The following is a 21,927-nucleotide window of genomic DNA, read 5'->3' as shown; positions in this document are numbered from 1 at the left end:
CAGGGCGTGGCTCTCACAATCCCTTGCCTTTTTGTTTTTTTTGTTTCTGAGACGAAGTCTTGCTCTGTCGCCCAGGCTGGAGCGCAGTGGCGTGATCTCAGCTCGCTGCAACCTCTGCCTCCCACGTTCAAGCGATTCTCCTGCCTCAGCCTCCCGAGTAGCTGGGACTATGGGCGCCCGCCACCACGCCTGGCTAATTTTTGTATTTTTAGTACAGACGGGGTTTCTCCATGTTGGTCAGGCTGGTCTCCAACTCCTGACCTCAGGTGATCCACCCGCCTCGGCCTCCCAAAGTGCTGGGATGACCCGCGTGAGCCACCGCACCCGGCCGACATTCCCTGCCTTCTGACCTGGGCTTTGACGCTGAGGAAGCAGCTCAGTAGCCATGTGCCCGAGGAAGGCAGGAAGACAAAACACTGCCGCCCACTTTCTTTTTTTTTTTTTTTTTTTTTTGAGATGGAGTCTCGCTCTGTCACCCAGGCTGGAGTGCAGTGGCGCGATCTCAGCTCACTGCAAGCTCCGCCTCCCGGGTTCCCGCCATTCTCCCGCCTCAGCCTCCCGAGTAGCTGGGACTACAGGCGCCCGCCGCCTTGCCCGGCTAATTTTTTGTATTTTTAGTAGAGACGGGGTTTCACCGTGTTAGCCAGGATGGTCTCGATTTCCTGACCTCGTGATCCGCCCGTCTCGGCCTCCCAAAGTGCTGGGATTACAGGCGTGAGCCACGGCGCCTGGCCTGCCGCCCACTTTCTTTTCCTGTTTTCCTCGGCAGCTGTCATCAGGGTCTCTGGGAGCTTCGGCTCGTGGCAGCCTGAACGCCAGCCTCCCATGGAACTGCCCCAAACTTTGCCTTTGCCCAGAGCCAGATGGAAAACGCAGGGGAACACCTGGGCTTCTCCTCCTCTTGTTTTCCTCCGTGCCCAGGCACAGACAGTCGCCTGGGCGAGATGTTTCCTCGGGGTACTGAGCACCCCCTTGTTGGAAGCCTCCGGAAATCACAAAATGTGCTGCTTCTTGATGTGGGGGAGGCAGAAGGAAGGTGGGGTTGAAAGAAAGTCAAAAAAGGGGCGAGACTGAGGCAGGAGAATCGCTTGAACCTGGACGGTAGAGGTTGCGGTGAGCCAAGACCGCGGCATTGCACCCCAGCCTGGGCAACAAGATCAAAACTCCGCTTAAAAAAAAAAAAAAAAAAAAAGGCCGGGCACGGTGGCTCAAGCCTGTAATCCCAGCACTTTGGGAGGCCGAGACGGGCGGATCATGAGGTCAGGAGATCGAGACCATCCTGGCTAACATGGTGAAACTCCGTCTCTACTAAAAAAAATACAAAAAAACTAGCGGGGTGTGGTGGCGGCGCCTGTAGTCCCAGCTACTGGGGAGGCTGAGGCAGGAGAATGGCGTGAACCTGGGAGGCAGAGCTTGCCGGGAGCCAAGATCACGCCACTGCACTCCAGCCTGGGTGACAGAGTGAGACTCCGCCTCAAAAAAAAAAAAATTCTATAAGCCTGTCTTCAGTTTGAAATATGTTTCTTCATTATTTAAAAGATCTGCATATACCAGCATTATTCTTTTTGTTAAAAAAAAAAAAAAAAAAGAACTGTGGTAACTTGCCTTTTCTCTTAATGTATCTTTTTTTTTTTTTTTTTTGAGATGGAGTCTCCCTCTGTCACCCAGGCTGGAGTGCAGTGGCGCAATCTTGGCTTACTGCAAACTCCGCCTCCCGGGTTCACGCCATTTTCCTGCCTCAGCCTCCCAAGCAGCTGGGACCACAGGTGCCCGCTGCCACGTCCGGCTAAGTTTTTGTGTTTTTTGTAGAGACAGGGTTTCATCGTGTTAGCCAGGATGGTCTCGATCTCCTGACCTCGTGATCCGCCCGCCTTGGCCTCCCAAAGTGCTGGGATTACAGGCGTGAGCCACCGCGCCCCACCTCCCTTAATGTATCTTTTACATCATTTTCTGTCAGTACTTAGAGATCTGCCTTATTATTAAGCAGTTCTGTATTATTCTTTAATATAGATGGACCATCATTTATTCAATCAGTTTCCTACTAATGGACTTTTGGCTTGGTTTCCAATTTTTCCAATTTATGAATGCTGCTGAAGTTAACATCCCTGTACATGTATTTCTGTAAAATAAGTTCCTGGCAGTGGAAGTGCTGGGCCACAGGATTAGCGTATTTTAAAATTTAATATGTACTGTTAAATAGCCTTCTAAAAAGGTCATCTGGCCTGGCGCTGTGGCTCACGCCTGTAATCCCAGCACTTTGGGAGGCTGAGGCAGGCAGATCACCTGAGGTCAGGAGTTCGAGACCAGTCCGGTCAACAAGGCGAAACCCTGTCTCTACTAAAAATACAAAAATTAGCCAGGCGTGGTGGCAGGTGCCTGTAATCCCAGCTACTCTGAAGGCTGAGGCAGGAGAATCGCTTGAACCCGGGGGGCAGAGGTTGCAGCGAGTCGAGATTGCGCCACTGCACTCCAGCCTGGACAACAAGAGTGAAACTCAGTCTCTCAAAAAAAAGAGGCTGCCTGCCACCCCAAGCCCACCAGCGTGCACACGAGTGCCTTTTCCTCCATGTCCCTTCCAGTGCCATGTCATTCATCTTTCAAACATAGCCACTCTGATCCGATGAAACATGATATACCGTTTTTAAAATGTATTTCATTATTAGTGAGACAGAGCGTCTTTTCTCCCTTCATTGGTCATTTGCATTTCTTCTGTGAATTGCTTCTTTGTGTCATTTGTCTATTTTTCTACGGTGCTCTTGATTTTATTATTATTAGTATTTAGTGACTTGTAAGAGCTCTTTCAAATACAGAGAAACTAGTGTTGTTCCCGAGTGAGCAAGAGATCTTACCCTGGGGTTTTCAGGTCTCTACATGGTCCCTGAGTAAGTTTCAGGAGGGCTGTGCACACCCTTGAAATTCCGTGCCAACAAATCGTGTGTAGGTGCCGCTCTCAGCTGTGTCTTTCTGGAGGGGAGGGTCCATTACTTTCACTGGCCTCTGGCAGGTCCGTGTGAAGGCTAAAAACCATTGTGGTGGCCAGGCGCGGTGACTCACGCCTGTAATCCCAGCACTTTGGGAGGCCGAGGCAGGTGGATCACCTGAGGCCAGGAGTTCAAGACCCGCCTGGCCAACATGGTGAAACCCCATCTGTACTAAACATACAAAAATTAGCCTGGGATGGTGGTGGGCACCTGTAATTCCAGCTACTCGGGAGGCTGAGGCGGGAGAATTGCTTGAACCCGGGAGGCAGAGGTTGCAGTGAGCTGAGATCGCACCACTGCACTCCAGCCTGGGTGGCAGAGTCAGATTCCATCTCAAAAAGAAAAAAAAACCCGCACAAACCACTGTGGCAGGAGCGTTTCTATTCACTCTTCGCTCTCCCAGTGGAGACAAAAAGCTACACAGGCTAGATAGTGACCAGGCAAGAGAGTGACCTGATCACCATTTAAAGTGTTTGGCTATGAGAGGTCTGTCTAAGGGAGGCTGCTGGTTTGTTCTTCAGGGTTTTCATTTTTTCAGCTAGAGCAGGGGTCAGCCAACCACCATTGCCAGGCCAAACCCAGACCACCGCCTGTTTTTGTAAACAAAGCTTCATGGGGCAGAGCTGTGCCTGTTTGCTCCTGTCTGTGGCTGCTTTTGTGCTATAGCAGGAGAGTTACGCAGTTGTGACAGAGACCATGTGGCTTGTAAAGGCCAGGCACAGTAGCTCACGCCTGTAATCCCAGCACTTTGGGAGGCTGAAGGCGGGTGGATCACCTGAGCTCATGAGTTTGAGACCAGCCTGGCCAACATGGTGAAACCTCGTCTCCACTAAAAATGTGAAAATTAGCCAGACGTGGTGGCGGGTGCCTGTAATCCCAGCTACTCAGGAGGCTGAGGCAGGAGAATCGCTTGAACCCGGGAGGCGGAGGTTGCAGGGAGCTGAGATTGTACCACTGCACTCCAGCCTGGGTGACAGAGCGAGACTCTGACTCAAAAAAAAAAAAAGTCTACTGTCTGGCCCTTTATGGAAAAAGTTTGCCAACCCTCGGTCTAGAGGCCCCAAGAAGCTGCTACGTCACTGTTCCTCATCTGAGGGCATGTGCTGACACCCACCCTTCACACCCACACCCTCTGGCTGCGGGGCCAGCCCTCCTTCTAAGTCGTCTCTTTCCCCCTCCCCCACGGCTGGAGGGAGCTCCGTGGGCATTCCCCTGTCCCGTGAGGCCTCTGATGAGGGCTCCAGTGCCGGCTCCTTGAGAACAGACCCCCGAGAGGGAAATGAGGTCAGGAAGGACAGGCCGAAACAGTTGAGCAACACCCTTGGGCTGAGCAGGGCTTCTGCTGAGCAGAGCGGAATCTCATTCCGAGACAACCCAGGCCTTTGGAAAGCAGAACTGTCGGCATCGGCTCCCGGAGACGCCAAGCTCGGGGCACAATGGCACTTTCTGTGTGTGTCTCCCACCCATGTTCTAATTTTGGGGACAAAGGAGTCTCCAGGGTCGCCTTTAGGAATTTCTAACTCCGGCCGGGCGCGGCGGCTCAAGCCTGTAATCCCAGCACTTTGGGAGGCCGGGGCGGGCGGATCACGAGGTCAGGGGATCGAGACCATACTGGTTAACCTGGTGAAACCCCATCTCTACTAAAAATGCAGAAAAAATTAGCCAGGTGAGGTGGCTGGTGCCTGTAGTCCCAGCTGCTCAGGAGGCTGAGGCAGGAGAATGGCGTGAACCCGGGAGGCGGAGCTTGCAGTGAGCCGAGATCGCGCCACCGCACTCCAGCCTGGGTGACAGAGCGAGACTCCGTCTCAACAACAACAACAACAAAAAAGGAATTTCTACCTCCAATCTTCAACAACCATGTTGGGGCCGTGGATAATAGCTCTGTGATAACCTAAGAATCAGGGGGATGGCGTTGCCATGGAAGCCTTAATTTGGGGACTTCCTGGGTCCCAGGGGGCTCTGTGCTGCGTGGGCTCTGGTCTAAATACCGATGACCAGGGGCTGCGAGCTGTTACCCCCGCTGGTGGAGAGGGGGCTCCAAGTGGGCACACGCCTTTTCCTCGTAGTCCAGGAGGAGACGGCCGCGAGCCCTCCTTCCAGGGCCCAAGAAGTCGGCCCCCGTGGTGGCTTTTCCTTCCCAAGTGGAGGCTCCGAGGGGCAAGGGTGGCTCTCATGTCCGTAGGCTGCCCAGTAGCCAGTGCAGGCTCTCCCAGGGCCCTGCGGCACGGGGCCTGGGCCACCACGTAGCATCCGTGGAGGGCGGACGCCAGGTCACTCCACGGGGGCAGAGCACTCCCCATGGTGTGGAGCCGCAGCCTCCCGCGGGACATCTGGATGGTACTCTCCATGTTTGCTCAACGCCTCACGTTCGTACGGCCCTTTGCGCTCGCTTCATCGGCTGCAGCACAAACACGGCCGGCGGCTGAGGCCGCATCTTTGGGTTGCCACCCTCCAACCCAGAGCCTGGGTTGCTTAGAGATGGCAGCAGCTGTGGCCAAAATTGTGAACCTGCCATTTCCACTCCATTACGCTGACCCCTGTCCCCGTGGGTGGGACGGGGAGTTCTGAGCAGAAGCCACACAGAAAAGGTTTCAAAATGTGGCCAGGCTCCCTGATGAAACATTTCTCTGTGGCTTTTCCCTTTTGATTCCTTCAAGTCTGACTTTAAACCTGAGGAAGACATGATTTCATGGGAGTTGGGATCTGAGGGAAGTGAAGAGGATCCCTCTTCAGATCCTGGCGAGGAGGGCAGGGCGGCAGGTGCCCCCAGAGAGGGACAGGAGTTTAGCGCCCCGGCTCAGTAGATCCCGCTTCTGCAGCCAGGAGAGGGTCCCGCGGTGCCCCCCGGCCGGCTCTGGAGGGTCTAAGTACCTGGGGAGCCGGACTTGCCGGTGCCCAGTGCCTGTTCTGCCTCCCCACCTTCCTCTGTTTCTGGCCCGTGCCTTGGGGAAGCTTAGGCAGTCAGCTGCTTGCCGTTGGTTTGGGGAGAATTTGCCATCTGAGGGTTGTGTCTCATGAATTCGCTGCAGCATGTGACCGCGTTCAGGGCTGGACAGAAAGGCCAGTGGCACTGGCAGGGCTGGACCTGGCTGGGAAGGCACGGGAGGTGGCGGGGGGAGGGCAGCATATGCCCTTCCTCTCCCTTCAGCACTGAAGCAGAAAGGTGAGCACAAGGACCTTCTGGGCAGCGTGTGCTTGGAGATGCCTGGTTGCTGTGGGTAGGAAACAGCCCAGCCTGGCCGAGTCCACCTGTTCCGGGATCCTGGCCTGTGCAGGTTGTACAGAAGTCTGGGTATGTATCCCAGCCACCTGAGGGCAAGGCTCCCTCTAGAAGGGACCCAAGGGCCAGAATGCCAGCCCACACCCACCGCTCAGCCCCCCAGCCTCCTGCAGGCCAGGGAGGACTCGGGAGGCCGTGGATGTAGAAAGTCAGGGCCTGGGGTGCCACCGTGGCCCCTTGTTTCTGCCTGCCTGCAATGCCATGGCCTGCCCTGGGCCAAAAGGCATGTACGTCCAGCATCTTAGAGAAGCTCCCCCGTCCGCACTGTCCCAGGGCCTTGGCCCTCCGGGCACTCCTGTCCGGTGACCATGCTCTATGGCCAGAATGCCAGGGGAGGGGCTGCCTGCAGCCGCTGTTTTCCTGTCTGGGAAGGTCACACAGTCCAGCCTGTTTATGCAGCAGCCAGGGGGCTGAGAGAGAGTCACGGGCTTCCCTGTGTGAGTGAGGCCGCATGGAGGCCGTGTGGCCCCGGCCGGTAGGACAGGTGCCGCCCACTCCAGCTCTGACCCGCGCGGAGGCGGCAAGGGGGCAGTGGGAAGCACCCGAGGGCTGGAAGCGGGGCTTGCTCTCCCACGTGTGAGTGTGGTGGTGAGTCAGGAAACAGCGTCTGCTGCGTGTCTTCCCCGGCATCTCATTGCAGCACAGCTCTGGCTTCCCGCTTCCCCTCCGCCAGCCCTCGAGGCCCGCACTAGCGCTCTGCTCAGCACTCAGCCCTCACTGGCACTGCAGCTTCCAGCTTCCGAATAGCCATTATGCGCAGCTGAGACCGGCAGAGGCAGGGAAGCTGGGGAGCAAGTGAGCGAGAGGGGAAATGTGGGGAGTGATCCAGATGTGAGGATGACCCACGGGAGTCCACGGGAAATGCCAGCCCAATCGATACTGTGGCGCTGGACCATGGGGAGGTCAGCCGAAGGTGGCCAGCAGGAGGTGAGGGGAGGGGGCAGATGGGTGTAAAAGGAGCTTCAGAAGGAATGTAAGAAATCTCTAGATGGGGACTGGGCATGGTGGCATCCACCTGTCATCTCAGCTACTCAGGAGGATGAGGTGGGCAGATCTGGGCACGGTGGCATCCCCCCGTCATCTCAGCTACTCAAGAGGATGACGTGAGCAGATCTCAGCATGGTGGCATCCCTCCGTTGTCTCAGCTACTCAGGAGGATGAGGTGGGCAGATCTGGGCACAGTGGCATCCCCCATTGTCTCAGCTACTCAGGAGGATGAGGTGGGCAGATCTCGGCATGGTGGCATCCCTCTGTCATCTCAGCTACTCAGGAGGATGAGGTGGGCAGATCTGGGCATGGTGGCATCCCTCCGTTGTCTCAGCTACTCAGGAGGATGAGGTGGGCAGATCTGGGCACGGTGGCATCCCCTGTTGTCTCAGCTACTCAGGAGGATGAGGTGGGCAGATCTGGGCACGGTGGCATCCCCTGTCGTCTCAGCTACTCAGGAGGATGAGGTGGGCAGATCTGGGCACGGTGGCATCCCCCGTCGTCTCACCTACTCAGGAGGATGAGGTGGGCAGATCAGTTGAGCCGAGGAGTTCTGTGCTGTGTTGATGAGATGTTTCTGCTAAGTTCAGCATCAGTATGGTGACCTCCGGGGGGTGGGGGACCACCAGGTTGCCTAAGGAGGGCTGAACCGGCCCAGGTCAGAAACAGAGCAGGTCAAAAGTGTCCTGCTGTTCAGTAGAGGGATCACGCTTGTGAAGAGCCACTGCGCTCCAGCCTGGGCAATATAGCACGACCTCATCTCTAAAAAACAAATTTTAGAAAATGACTGGCGCGGTGGCTCACGCCTGTAATCCCAGCCTTTGGGAGGCCGAGGTGGGTGGATCACCTGAAGTCAGGAGTTCGAGACCAGCCTGGCCAACATGGTGAAACCCCGTCTCTACTAAAAATATTTTAAAAATTAGCTGGGCATGGTGGCAGGTGCCTGTAATCCCAGCTACTTGGGAGGCTGAGGCAGGAGAATCGCTTGAACCAGGGAGGTGGAGTTTGCAGTGAGCTGAGATCGTGCCATTGCACTCTGCCTGGGCGACAGAGCAAGACTCTGTCTCAAAAAATAAATAAGGAGGCTGGCCACGGTGGCTCACGTCTGTAATCCCAGCACTTTGGGAGACCAAGACGGGCAGATCATGAGGTCAGGAGATCGAGACCATCCTGGCTAACATGGTGAAACCCCATCTCTACTAAAAATACAAAAAAAATTAGCTGGGCACGGTGGCGGGCGCCTGTAGTCCCAGCTACTCAGGAGGCTGAGGCAGGAGAATGGCGGGAACCCGGGAGGCGGAGCTTGCAGTAAGCCAAGATCACGCCACTGCACTCCAGCCTGGGTGACAGAGCGAGACTCTGTCTCAAATAAATAAATAAATAAATAAATAAATAAATAAAAGAAAAATAAACCTCTAGTTGAAGGGTGCAGATTGGATCTTAATAAGGCACATGTAAAAGCCGTGGGATCCAAACTGAAGTGTGTATTGATCGGGACCACAGGAGGCTCCAGAGAGGCAGTGTGGTCTGGGGCTACGCACAGAGACTTGGCCTGGCTTGAATCCCCAGTTTGACCATTACTAGCTTGGGGGAGTCCCTTGACTTTTCTAATCTTTAAGTTTTTTTTGTTTTTGTTTTTGTTTTTGAGGCAGAGTTTCACTCTTGCTGCCCAGGCTGGAGTGCAATGGCGCGATCTCAACTCACTGCAAGCTCCGCCTCCCGGGTTCAAGCCATTCTCCTGCCTCAGCCTGCCGAGTAGCTGGGATTATAGGCGCCCACCACCTCGCCCGGCTAATTTTTTGTATTTTTAGTAGAGACGGGGGTTTCACCATGTTGGCCAGGCTGGTCTTGAACTCCTGACCTCAGGTGATCCACCTGCCTTGACCTCCCAAAGTGCTGGGATTACAGGTGTGAGCCACCGCGCCCGGCCTCATGGTGTTTTTTGACCAATAAAAGTTTTTAAATAGGTGGTCAAAAGTGTGTTTCAGCTTTTAGGGAGTACCTAGCATTTGTGTCAAATGAAATCTCTCTGAAGAGAACCTGAAGGATGACCTTGACCAGTGAAACCCAAAGCGTAAACATCCTGACAGCAGTCAATGTGTGGCCACAATAGAATAACAAGTACGGGAGAAGAAAGGCTGTGTCTGTGGACACTAATTATTTATTTAAAGGGGAATACTAATTTGTGTTTTATCCTGTAGTTGGCTTCCTTTTCTTCCTCCCAAAGCTGTGGTGCCTGCCAGAGGACACTTCCCTCATTGACTGTGCCCAGGAACAGCCTGATCAGAAGATTTTCCTTATGATTAAGTCATAACACATATAATAGCAACTATTGTTAATACCCTATTTATGATCTTTAAAACCCTCGGCCAGGCACGGTGGCTCACGCCTATAATCCCAGCACTTTGGGAGGCCACGGCAGGTAGATCACCTGAGGTCAGGAGTTTGAGACCAGCCTGGCCGACATGGTGAAACCCTGTCTCTACTAAAAACACAAAAATTAGCCAGACATGGTGGCACGTGCCTGTAATCCCAGCTACTCGGCAGGCTGAGGCAGGAGAATCACGTGAACCCAGGAGGTGGAGGTTGCAGTGAGCTGAGTTTGCATCATTGCACTCCAGCCTCGGCAACAAGAGCGAAACTCCATCTCAAAAAACAAAACAAAACAAAATACCATGAATTAAGAAGTTAAGTGACAAACTAGGAAAATGTATTCATAGTATAGAGAACTGTGAATATCTTTATTTTATTTTTATTATTTTTTGAGACAGAGTCTCGCTCTGTCACCCAGGCTGGAATGCAGTGGCACGATCTCGGCTCACTGCAACCTCTGCCTCTGGGGTTCAACGATTTTTCTGCCTCAGCCTCCCAAGTAGCTGCGATTACAGGCACCTGCCACCACGCCCGGCTAATTTTTTTATTTTTAGTAAAGACGAGGGTTCACCATGTTGGCCAGGCTGGTCTCGAACCCCTGACCTCAGGTGATCCACCCGCCTCGGCCTCTCAAAGTGCTGGGATTACAGGTGGGAGCCACTGCGCCCTGCCTGTGAATGTCTTTAATACATAAAGAGCTTTCACAAAATCAATATACAAAGATTGGCCGGGTGCAGTGGCTCGTGCCAATAATTGTCGCACTTTGGGAAGCTGAGGTGGAAGGATTGCTTGAGTCCAGGAGTTCATGCAGCCTGGGCAATAGAGTGAGACCCTGTCTCTATAACAATAAAAGAATTAAAACAAAGAAAGCTGAAGGAGACCTTGCTGCACAGCCCTCCGCAACTTGTGCACCCTCATCGACCCGCGCGGACCTTCAGGAGGGCGGCACATGCCTGGGGTACTCTAGGTGCAGGACTCTGGCTCCATAGCACGTTTGCACTGGTTTGGCCCTTCGGTAGGGTGGTCACCTCTGGGGTAGTGTCAGTGCAGGACTCTGGCTCAGTAGTGCCTTTGCACCGGTTTGGACCTTCGGTAGGATGGTCACGTCTGGGGTAGTGTCGGTGCAGGACTCTGGCTCAGTAGCGGCTTTGCACTGGTTTGGACCTTCGGTAGGGCGGTGACACCTGGGGTAGTGTCGGTGCAGGACTCTGGCTCAATAGCGCCTTTGCACTGGTTTGGACCTTCGGTAGGACGGTCACGTCTGGGGTAGTGTCGGTGCAGGACTCTGGCTCAGTAGCGGCTTTGCACTGGTTTGGACCTTCGGTAGGACGGTCACGTCTGGGGTAGTGTCGGTGCAGGACTCTGGCTCAGTAGCGGCTTTGCACTGGTTTGGACCTTCGGTAGGACGGTCACGTCTGGGGTAGTGTCGGTGCAGGACTCTGGCTCAGTAGCGCCTTTGCACTGGTTTGGACCTTCGGTAGGACGGTCACGTCTGGGGTAGTGTCGGTGCAGGACTCTGGGTCAGTAGCGCCTTTGCACTGGTTTGGACCTTCGGTAGGACGGTCACGTCTGGGGTAGTGTCGGTGCAGGACTCTGGCTCAGTAGCGCCTTTGCACTGGTTTGGACCTTCGGTAGGACGGTCACGTCTGGGGTAGTGTCGGTGCAGGACTCTGGCTCAGTAGCGCCTTTGCACTGGTTTGGACCTTCGGTAGGACGGTCACGTCTGGGGTAGTGTCGGTGCAGGACTCTGGCTCAATAGCGCCTTTGCACTGGTTTGGCCTTGGCTGCCAGCACCGGTTGTTTCCGGTGGGGTTGTCGGCTGTGTGAAGCAGGCCATGTGCATCTCTGGCTGTGGAGCTCTCTTCAGCAGTCCTGAGTGCTTATTAGCTGTCTCGGGATCCAGGAAACATTTGGGTTTTCACAGCTACAGCTGGAGCCTTGGCGGGCATATGGGAATGAGATTCTGCCACTCTGGAAGATGCATGCCCACAGGTTTAACTGCAGTTTGCTGATGGTCCCCCAGCCTGGAATTAGCATGTTGAACAGACCCCTTTGGTAACAGTCTAGTTCCAGCTTGGACCTAAGAAGAATTAAAAATCAGCAAACTTCCACTATTTTCAATGTCTTAAGAGAAATAAGTGCAGCATTTTTGCATTTCTGACATTTTACTTAAATAAATAAATAAATAAATAAATAAAACCACCAAACTGGGAGAGGTGGAAAATCAGTCATTACCACAACAACCCTACAGAGGCAGCAAATATGCAACGCGATTCTTGTGTAGTGATGTTATCTTTTCTTTCTTTATCTCTAGGTAAAATCTCAAGGGTAAAATGTTAGTTGTCAACACTGAGGGCCCTGAAAGCTCATTCCTCACTCAGAGGAACAGTGTGGGAAAAAAAAAAAAAAAAAGGTCTGGACGTGGTGGCTCACGCCTGTCATCCCAGCACTTTGGGAGGCCGAGGGGGGCAGATCGCTTGAGGTCAGGAGTTCGAGACCAGCCTGACCGACATGGTGAAACCCCATCTCTACTAAAAATACAAAAATTAGCTGGGTGTCATGGCAGGCACCTGTAATCCATCCCAGCTGCTGGGAGGCTGAGGCAGGAGAATCACTTGAACCTGGAAGGCAGAGGTTGCAGTGAGCCAAAATCACAGTATTGCACTCCAGCCTGGATGACAGAGCCAGTCCCTGTCTCAAAAAAAAAAAGGAAAGAAAAAAAAAATCTCTTATGAGATTAAAATGTCTGTTCTTTTGCTCATCTTAGAGCACAAACCTACTTTGAAATTATGTTAAATGAAATATTGGAAGGGCACGGTGGCTCACGCCTGTAATCCCAGCATTTTGGGAGGCCAAGGCGGGCGGATCACTTGAGGTCAAGAGTTTGAGACCAGCCTGTCCAACATGGCTAAACCCTGTCTCTACTAAAAATACAAAAATTAGCCAGGTGTTGTGGCAGGCACCTGTAGTCCCAGCTACTCAGGAGGCTGAGGCAAGAGAATCGCTTGGACCCGGGAGGCGGAGATTGCAGTGAGCCGAGATTGCATCACTGCACTCTAGCCTGGGTGACAGAGTGAGACTCCATCTCAAAAAATATATATGTATATATTCAATTAATATATAGTTTACTCTAAAAAAAAAAAAAGCAAAGAAAGAAAGATTAATATCGCCATAGAAAAAAAGGACAAATATAAATAATGTTCCTTCTTTCCTTTTTTTTTTTTTTTTTTGAGACGGAGTCTCGCTCTGTGGCCCAGACTGGAGTGCAGTGGCTGGATCTTAGCTCACTGCAAGCTCCGCCTCCCGGGTTAACGCCATTCTCCTGCCTCAGCCTCCCGAGTAGCTGGGACTACAGGCGCCCGCCACCTCGCCCAGCTAGTTTTTTTGTATTTTTTAGTAGAGACGGAGTTTCACCATGTTAGCCAGGATGGTCTCGATCTCCTGACCTCGTGATCCACCCGTCTCGGTCTCCCAAAGTGCTGGGATTACAGGCTTGAGCCACCGTGCCCGACCTCTTTTTTTTTTTTTTTTGAGACGGAGTCTCGCTCTGTCGCCCGGGCTAGAGTGCAATGGCACAATCTCGGCTCACTACAAGCTCCATCTCCTGGGTTCACGCCATTCTCCTGCCTCAGCCTTCCCAGTAGCTGGGACTACAGGTGCCCACCACACACCCAGCTAATTTTTTGTATTTTAGTAGAGATGGGGTTTCACTGTGTTAGCCAGGATGGTCTCGATCTCCTGACCTCGTGATCCGCCCGCCTTGGGCTTCTAAAGTGCTGGGATTACAGGCGTGAGCCACCACGCCCAGTCAAATGATTTTTTAAGTTGTAGGAAAATGTTGAAAATCATTAGTAAAAGCTTTCTGTTTTTTTGAGATGGAATCTAACTGTGTTGCCCAGGCTGGAGTGCAGTGGCTCAATCTCTGCTCATTGCAACCTCTATCTCCCAGGTTCAAGCAATTCTGCTGCCTCAGCCTCTGGAGTAGCTGGGATTACAGGCATGCACCACCACGCCCGGCTAATTTTCTGTATTTTTGGTAGAGACGGGGTTTCACCATGTTGGGCCAGGCTGGTCTTGAACTCCTGGCCTCAAGTGATCCACCTGCCTCCTAAAGTGCTGGGATTATAGATGTGAGCCACTGCGTCTGACCTCAGGGTGATTTTTACTTTATTCTTTTTTTTTTTTTTTTTTTTTTTTTTTTTTTTTGAGACAGAGTCTTGCTCTGTCACCAGGCTGGAGTGCAGTGGCACCATCCACGATCTTAGCTCACTGCAACCTCCACCTCCTGGGTTTAAGCAATCCTCCTGCTTCAGCCTCCCAAGTACCTGGGACTACAGGCGCCCGCCACCACACCCAGCTAATTTTTTGTATTTTAAATAGAAAAAATACAATGTTGGCCAGATGGTCTCGATCTCGCCGCCCACCTCGGCAATCAGGCCGCCCACCTCGGCCTCCCAAAGTGTTGAGATTACAGGCGTGAGCCACCGCACCCAGCCCAGGCATTGCTGTTCTAAGGAAAAGATCATAATTAAAAATACAAGGTGTTGGTGTTGGTTTGAAGGCTACCTAGTGTGGTTCCCCTAGGCACTCTACTCCCCTAAGGAATGGCCCTGCTGACCAGAATAACATGTTGGGAAGAATTTTCTTGGTGCTGGTAAGAATGTTCCAGGCGGCAAGAGGCAGGGCATCAAAGGGAGCAGCTGGGAGGCCCCTGCCCTGTCCAGGACTGAGGGCAAGGGCCTCATCCATGGACAGATGGAGAGTCGGCCTCTTCCCCAGGTCTGCTCTTCCCCATCCTGGATCTAGAGAGAAGACTCCGGAAGACCAGGCAGGGCCACATGGTCACCCCAGGCCCCTGTGGCGCTGTTGGTCTGTAGCCTAGGTTAGGGTTAAGGCAGGCTTGAGATTAAAAAGGTAGAAGGAAAATGCCTAGCTAGCAAGCTCTCTGCTTTTCCAGAACATTCTCCAGCTCTGTTGAAAAGTTTGAGACACTCTTTTTGCCCAAAGGTGACTGCAGCAACCCACATGTTAACCTCACCTGACCCTGCACCAAGGGAGCCAGGCTCTGGGCTTCCGTCTGCCCTTCTGGTTGGGTTCCAAGCCTTCTTTGGGCCCTTCTCTTTCTCTTTTGGAGACAGAATCTCGTTCTGTCGCCCAGGCTGGAGTGCAGTGGCGCGATCTCGGCTCGCTGCAACCTCCACCTCCTGAGTTCAAGCGATTCTCCTGTCTCAGCCTCCTCCTGAGTAGCTGGGACTACAGGCACCCACCACCATGCCGGCTAATTTTTGTATTTCTAGTAGAGACAGGGTTTCACTGTGTTGGCCAAGCTGGTCTCGAACTCCTGACCTCACGATCCACCTGCCTCGGCCTCCCAAAGTGTTGTGATTACAGGTGTGAGCCACCACGCCCGGCCTCTCTCTTTCTTTCTTTCTTTCTTTCTTTCTTTCTTTCTTTCTTTCTTTCTTTCTTTCTTTCTTTCTTTCTTTCTTTCTTTTTCTTTCTTTCTTTCTTTCTTTCTTTTTCTTTCTTTCTCTCTCTCTCTTTTCCTTCCTTCCTTCCTTCCTTCCTTCCTTCCTTCCTTCCTTCCTTCCTCTTTCTCTTTCCTTCTCTCTTTCTTTTCTTTTCTTTCTTTTCTTTCTTTCTTTGCCCTGGCTGGGGTGGATGCCAGGCAGGAACACTTCTCTCCTTCCACATAAGCAGAACAAATATCTGGATTCTCCCTGGGGTAGATATGGCCACGGAGATGCCTTTGCTACGCTGCTGCCTCGCTGAATTTGTAACGAAGCAGCCCAAGTATGTGAGCTTGGGAACTGAGGCATGGCCTTTGAACCGCAGCATACCTGGGAAGCCGGTACCAAGAGTAAGATTGCTTACCCAGGTGTGCCTGGGCACATGTGAGCACATCACATTTCTTTTGTCTTCTGTTGGAAGGGATTTCTTTTCATTTCTTCTTCTTTTTCTTTGAGATGTAGTCTCACTCTGTTGCCCAGGGTAGAGTGCAGTGGCAAGATCTTGACTTACTGCAAGTTCCGCCTCCCAGGTTCAAATGATTCTCCTGCCTCAACCTCCCAAGTAGCTGGCATTACAGGTGCCCGCCATTATGCCAAGCTAATTTTTTTTTTTTCTTTTTTTTGAGACGGACTCTCACTCTGTCGCCCGGGCTGGAGTGCAGTGGCACAATCTCAGCTCACTGCAAGCTCCACCTCCCGGGTTTACGCCATTCTCCTGCCTCAGCCTCCTGTGTAGCTGGGACTACAGGCGCCCGCCACCTCGCCCAGCTAGTTTTTTGTATTTTTTAGTGGAGACGGGGTTTCACTGTGTTAGCCAGGATGGTCTCGATCTCCTGACCTCGTGATCCGCCCGTCTCGGCCTCCCAAAGTGCTGGGATTACAGGCTTGAGCCACCGCGCCTCGGCCGCCAAGCTAATTTTTGCATTTTTGTAGAGATGGGGTTTCACCATGTTGGCCAGGCTGGTCTTGAACTCCTGACCTCATGTGATCCACCCACCTCGGCCTCCCAAAGTGCTGAGATTATAAGCATGAGCCACCACGCCCGGCCTGATTTCTTTTTCTTTTTTTTTTTTTTGAGTCTTGCTCTGTCGCCCAGGCTGGAGTGCAGTGGCACAATCTTGGCTCACTGCAACCTCCACCACCCGGGTTCAAGCAATTCTCCCACCTCAGCCTCCCGAGTAGCTAGGACTACAGGCGCCCGTCACCATTCCTGGATAATTTTTGTATTGTTTTAATAGAGATGGGGTTTCACCGTGTTGGCCAGGCTGGTCTGGAACTCCTGACCTCGTGATCCGCCAGCCTCGGCCTCCCAAAGTGCTGGGATTACAGGTGTGAGTCACCGCGCCCGGCCTCTTTTTTTTGTTTGTTTTTGTTTTTTTTTTGGGAGGGGGGGATGGAGCCTCGCTCTGTCACCCAGACTGGAGTGCAGTGGCGCAATCTCGGCTCACTGCAAGCTCCGCCTCCAGGGTTCACGCCATTCTCCTGCCTCAGCCTCTCAAGTAGCTGGGGACTACAGGCGCCCGCCACCACGCCCGGCTAATTTTTTGTATTTTTAGTAGAGACGGGGTTTCACCGTGTTAGCCAGGGTGGTCTCGATCTCCTGACCTCGTGATCCACCCGCCTCGGCCAAAGTGCTGAGATTACAGGTGTGAGCCACTGCGCCCGGCCCCCGGCCTCTTTTTTTTTAAACGGGGTCTTGCTCTGTCGCCCAGGCTGGAGTGCAGTGGCGCGATCTCGGCTCACTGCAACCTCCACCATCCAGGTTCAAGCGATTTTCTTGCCTCAGCCTCTCGAGTAGCTGGAATTACAGGCATGTTCCACCTCGCTAAGTTTTTGTATTTTTGGTAGAGACGGGGTCTCACTATGTTCCCCAGGCTGGTCTGGAACTCCTGACCCTGTGATCCACCTGCCTCGGCCGCCCGGTGCTGGGATGACAGGCGTGAGCCACGGCGCCGGCCTCACTATGACTTTTCATACCCTACTGGGTATCAAATGGTGTCTCATTGTGGCTTTGATTTGCATTTCACTATGATTAATGGTGTTGAGCATCTTTTCATATGCTTATTGGCTATTTGTGTATCTTCTTTGGAGAAATGTCTATTCAGTGCCTTTGCCCATTTAAAAAATTGGTTATTTCAAAAATTAGCTGAGCACGGTGTCTCATACCTGCAATGGGAGGTGCCGCTTGGGAGGCTGAGGCAGGAGAATCGCGTGAACCCAGGAGACAGAGGTTGCAGTGAGCTGAGATCGCGCCACTGCACCCCAGCTTGGGAGACAGAGCGAGACTGCATCCAAAAAAAAAATGGTGGGTGGGCGCAGTGGCTCAAGCCTGTAATCCCAGCACTTTGGGAGGCCGAGGCGGGCGGATCACCAGGTCAGGAGATCGAGACCATCCTGGCCAACACGGTGAAACCCCGGCTCTACTGAAAATGCAGAAAAATTAGCCAGGCACAGTGGTGGGCGCCCGTAGTCCCAGCTACTCGGGAGGCTGAAGCAGGAGAATGGCGTAAACCCGGGAGGCGGAGCTTGCAGCGAGAGGAGATGGCGCCACTGTACTCCAGCCTGGGCGACAGAGCGAGACTCCGTCTCAAAAAAAAAAAAAAAAAAAAATTAGCTGGGCATGGTGTCTCACGCCTGTAGTCCCAGCAACTCGGGAGGCTGAGGCAAGAGAATTGCTTGAACCCGGGAGGCGGAGCTTGCAGTGAGCCGAGATCTGGCCACGGCACTCCAGCCTGGGCGACAGAGCGAGACTCTGTCTCAAAAAAAAAAAAAAGAAAGAAAGAAAGAAAAAAAGATTCAAGACAAATGGGGAGTAGTGGGGAGGGTTGGGGGAGACGTAGATTAAGTCCCCATAAGCAGCCTGAATTCAATGGAATAGGTTGCGTAGCTACCCAGAGAGCAGCTCCCACGGCCAGGGACGCTGGGCGCGGACAGGAAAGCTTTGCTACACAGTGTGCTCTCTCCTGAGGTTAGAGGAGCTGTGCCTCTCTGGGAGGATGTGGTTTGCCCTCGGCCTGGATTTGTGTAGAATCAGCAAGTTAGCCTTGAAGTCCTATTCAGGTGGGCCCCCTCTTGCCCTGTACCCAGAATGAGCTGATGTGAGATACTGAGAGTGGCTTCATTGGGAAGAGAGCCCGGGCCTTTCTTCCCGTTGGCCTTCTCGGATGCTAACTGCTAGGGCAAAACATCCTGTGGGAAGAGAATCCCCTGCTTGCACTGAGAAATTCAGAAGCAAGAGGCCGGGCACGGTGGCTCACGCCTGTAGTCCCAGCATTTTGGGAGGCCAAGGCGGGTGGATCACTTGAGACCAGCCTGGCCAACGTGGTGAAACCCCGTCTCTACTAAAAATACAAAAATTAGCCAGGTATGGGGGTGGGCATCTCTAATCTCAGCTATTCGGGAGGCTGAGGCAGGAGAATCGCTTGAACCAGGGAGGCGGAGGTTGCAATGAGCCGAGCTCACGCCACTGCACTCCAGCCTGGGCGACAAGAGTGAAACCCCATCTCAAAACAAAGAAAAGAAAAGAAATTCAGAAGCAGGAATCCTGGGCCAGCTTCATCCTCAGACCGAAGAGAACTGTAGAATTCTGATTGACATCTTCCAAAAACCTACCCTCTCCAAACCAAAAGCAGTTTTTGCTGACATCTGGTCTTTCTGGGATGCTGATATTTTTATTTATAAAATGACGCTATTATCCCCAAATAGATTCTTATTTTTAACAGGCTTTCTCCCTTTGAGGCCTGCCTGAGGCTCATAACTTTGTTCTCTGGCATCTCTGTGTTACCCTGAAAAGACAGGAAGGCTCCTGGGCTCTGCCAGGAGCAGCGAGATGGGGAGGGTTGGCAGCCGGAAAGTCAGACAACTGCTTGTATTCTGCGGCACCTCCCTCCTCGCCCTCATCAGCCTCAGTCCAGGAAAGAGAAACCTTCAGTGAGCGATCATTGCCCCTGAACTAATGTCCCTGTGAGTCACACAGGAAGGGGCAGGTGAAGAAGAGGCCTGATGGGGCCTAGTTCTCTGTCCCCTCCTCCTCCCCTTCCCCGGTGCATCCTCCCCACCGAGGTTTCTCTGCTTTTTATCTCTCAGTTGCCCAACATGTTCGGCGACCTTCGGTCCACGTTTATAGCCTTGATGATTGGGTCCTACGCTTCCTCGGCAGTCACCTTTCCAGGAATCAAGGTGAGCACGTGTAATTTGCACTGGTGTCTGTGCAGAGGCCTGCTCCAGGCTAATTCCGCCCTCTCTGAAGAGAGAGGCAATTGTGGGCACCGGGGGTGGCCCCTCTTCACCACCCCCACCCGGGCAGGATGCACCTGGGCGTCACAGGAGCGAGAGCTGTAAACCGCGGGGCCTCAGGGGACAGGATTCACGCATGTGGCTGCAGGATCTGCTGCAGGTGCCTTTGCACTTCTGGGCTGGGGCAGGGAAAGGGCAGTGGGTGAGTTTGTCTCCAGTTGTGAGTCCAGCCCCCGTCTCCTCCATCTTCCTTGTCTCCCCGTGCTCCCCTGGCTCCCCCGCCCCCAGCCTGCTGTTATTGTGCCATTACTCCCCGCCAGCCAAAGCACTGCTCTTGGCCAAGTGGTTCAGCTGTTTCCCTCCTAGGCAGGATTTTGAGCCTGTGGAAGTCACATAGGGTCAGGACGAAGCAAACACCTCACAGTCCATCAGCCCGAGTTCCCCAGACCCTGTGGCTCTGCCAGGGCCCCGTAGGGGCTTCTCCCACCTCTGGCCCTCACACTAAGTAAAAGCCCCGTTCCTCAGGGGTGTGTGTGGGAATGCTGCTGGCGAGGAGAGGGGGTCACGGTGTGGGCTGGCCACCTGGGCATTGAAGTGGTGGGCGCTGGGACTCTGGGGCCAGCCGTCTTATAGACTTGCAGAGATTCTCACGCCCCTGGAGCGGGGAGGATCCCAAAAGTTCCTCCTCCTCCTCCTTTTTTGGTGGGGGACAGAGTCTCGCTCTGTCGCCCAGGCTGGAGTGCAGTGGCGCAATCTCGGCTCACTGCAACCTCTGCCTCCTGGGTTCAAGTGATTCTCCTGCCTCAGCCCCCCAAGTAGCTGGGACTACAGGCGACCACTGCCACACCTGGCTAATTTTTGTATTTTTAGTAGAGATAGGGTTTCGCCATGTTGGTCAGGCTGGTCTCGAACTCTTGACCTCATGATCCGCCCACCTTGGCCTCCCAAAGTGCTGGGATTACAGGTGTGAGCCACCATGCCTAATTTTTGTATTTTTAGTAGACACAGGGTTTCGCCATTTTGGTCAGGCTGGTCTCGAACTCTTGACCTCGTGATCTTCCCACCTCAGCCTCCCAAAGTGCTGGGATGACAGGCGTGAGCCACCGCGCCCGGCCTCCTTGAGCATTTCTTTGGCCTCTGCCATGTGAGCTCTCAAGGGCACTGGGGAAGCGTCAGTGGATGCTTCTGGAAGGCTCTTGCCTTCAGGGAGCCCCACCCACTAACGCCAGACAAGCTGATGGACCAGAAGCACCGTCCCCTCTGCCGGGCCAATCACTCTGAGCCTTCGAGACGTGCTGTGATCGTGGTGAGGGGGTCAGGAAGGCCTCCACGTTGGGGGGCTAATGACACGCCAGGTCCAGATAACCAGCAGGGCAGGCACGGTGGGAGGACTGGAAGGCGGGTGCCTGATGCCCCAACGCCCAGGCTGGCAGGGCTGTGCCTCCTCACACGGCTCAGCGCAGGGACAGCAGGGGCGGCCAGATGCTCCTGCCTGCCACGGCTCTGGCCTCCCTGAGCTAACTCTGCCCCTTCCTGACCCCACCCTGTCCCCGCGGTGCCCGTTAGCTCATCTACGATGCTGGTGTCTCCTTCATCATCATCCTCGTGGTCTGGGCCGGCTGTTCCGGGCTGGTTTTCCTCAACTGCTTCTTTAACTGGCCCCTGGAGCCCTTCCCAGGCCCGGAGGACATGGACTACTCGTAAGTAGAGGTGCCCCCGACCCGCCTGCCCCCCGCCCCCCAGCCGGGGCCCCGGGCAGCACCCTCAGACACTCTCCTGGGACCCCAGGGTGAAGATCAAGTTCAGCTGGCTGGGCTTTGACCACAAGATCACAGGGAAGCAGTTCTACAAGCAGGTGACCACGGTGGGCCGGCGCCTGAGCGTGGGCAGCTCCATGAGGAGTGCCAAGGAGCAGGTGGCGCTGCAGGAGGGCCACAAGCTGTGCCTGTCCACCGTCGACCTGGAGGTGAAGTGCCAGCCGGACGCCGCAGGTACCCTCCTTAGACCGCAGCCGGGCGACGGGCAGGGAGTGCTCCGTGGGTGTCGGCTCACCCCGTTCCCACCTCACCCCAAAAGGGGAGGCGGCCCCGCCCGCCCTGTCCTGCAGAGGCGCTCCGGAAGGCTTGGGGGAGGGAAAGGGATTTGCCTAACCGATTTCACACACGAGGCATCCCCAGTGCAGCACCAACCCCGTCACCCTCACCAGGCCCGGCCTGTCCCGAGGGGCCCCCTCCGGGCCTCCAGTGTGGAGGGACCTGCACGGCCCCCGTGGTGGGGACAGTGAGCCCCGGCCCTGAGCCCCGCACCCTCTCCCCACAGCGGCCCCCTCCTTCATGCACAGCGTGTTCAGCCCTATCCTGCTGCTCAGCCTCGTCACCATGTGCGTCACGCAGCTGCGGCTCATCTTCTACATGGGCGCCATGAACAACATCCTCAAGTTCCTGGTCAGCGGCGACCAGAAGACAGGTGGGCGCCCCGGGCAGCCTCGGTCACTGTCCCTCCCCGGCCTGAGCCCAGCCCGCTGGCCACCGGCCAGAATGTGTTCAGCTGAGCCAGGCCA

At 54.1% G+C, this 21,927-nt stretch overlaps 1 protein-coding gene across 7 annotated transcripts in view; it reads left to right on the top strand.

The window, feature by feature from the left end:
* The window catches only part of SLC43A2 (solute carrier family 43 member 2), a 55,574-nt gene that overhangs the window by 16,127 nt on the left and 17,520 nt on the right, over positions 1-21,927 (top strand). For all 7 annotated transcript variants that reach the window (XM_028835513.2, XM_077968707.1, XM_077968705.1 and 4 more), the window contains 4 exon segments: positions 19,218-19,310; positions 20,934-21,067; positions 21,156-21,358; positions 21,687-21,833. In XM_028835513.2, coding sequence (XP_028691346.1) covers positions 19,218-19,310; positions 20,934-21,067; positions 21,156-21,358; positions 21,687-21,833 — 577 coding nt within the window.

The sequence above is a fragment of the Macaca mulatta genome, chromosome 16 (assembly GCF_049350105.2).
Source record: "Macaca mulatta isolate MMU2019108-1 chromosome 16, T2T-MMU8v2.0, whole genome shotgun sequence".
Classification (NCBI taxonomy): domain Eukaryota; kingdom Metazoa; phylum Chordata; class Mammalia; order Primates; family Cercopithecidae; genus Macaca; species Macaca mulatta.
This window is presented reverse-complemented; position numbering and strand designations above follow the sequence as displayed.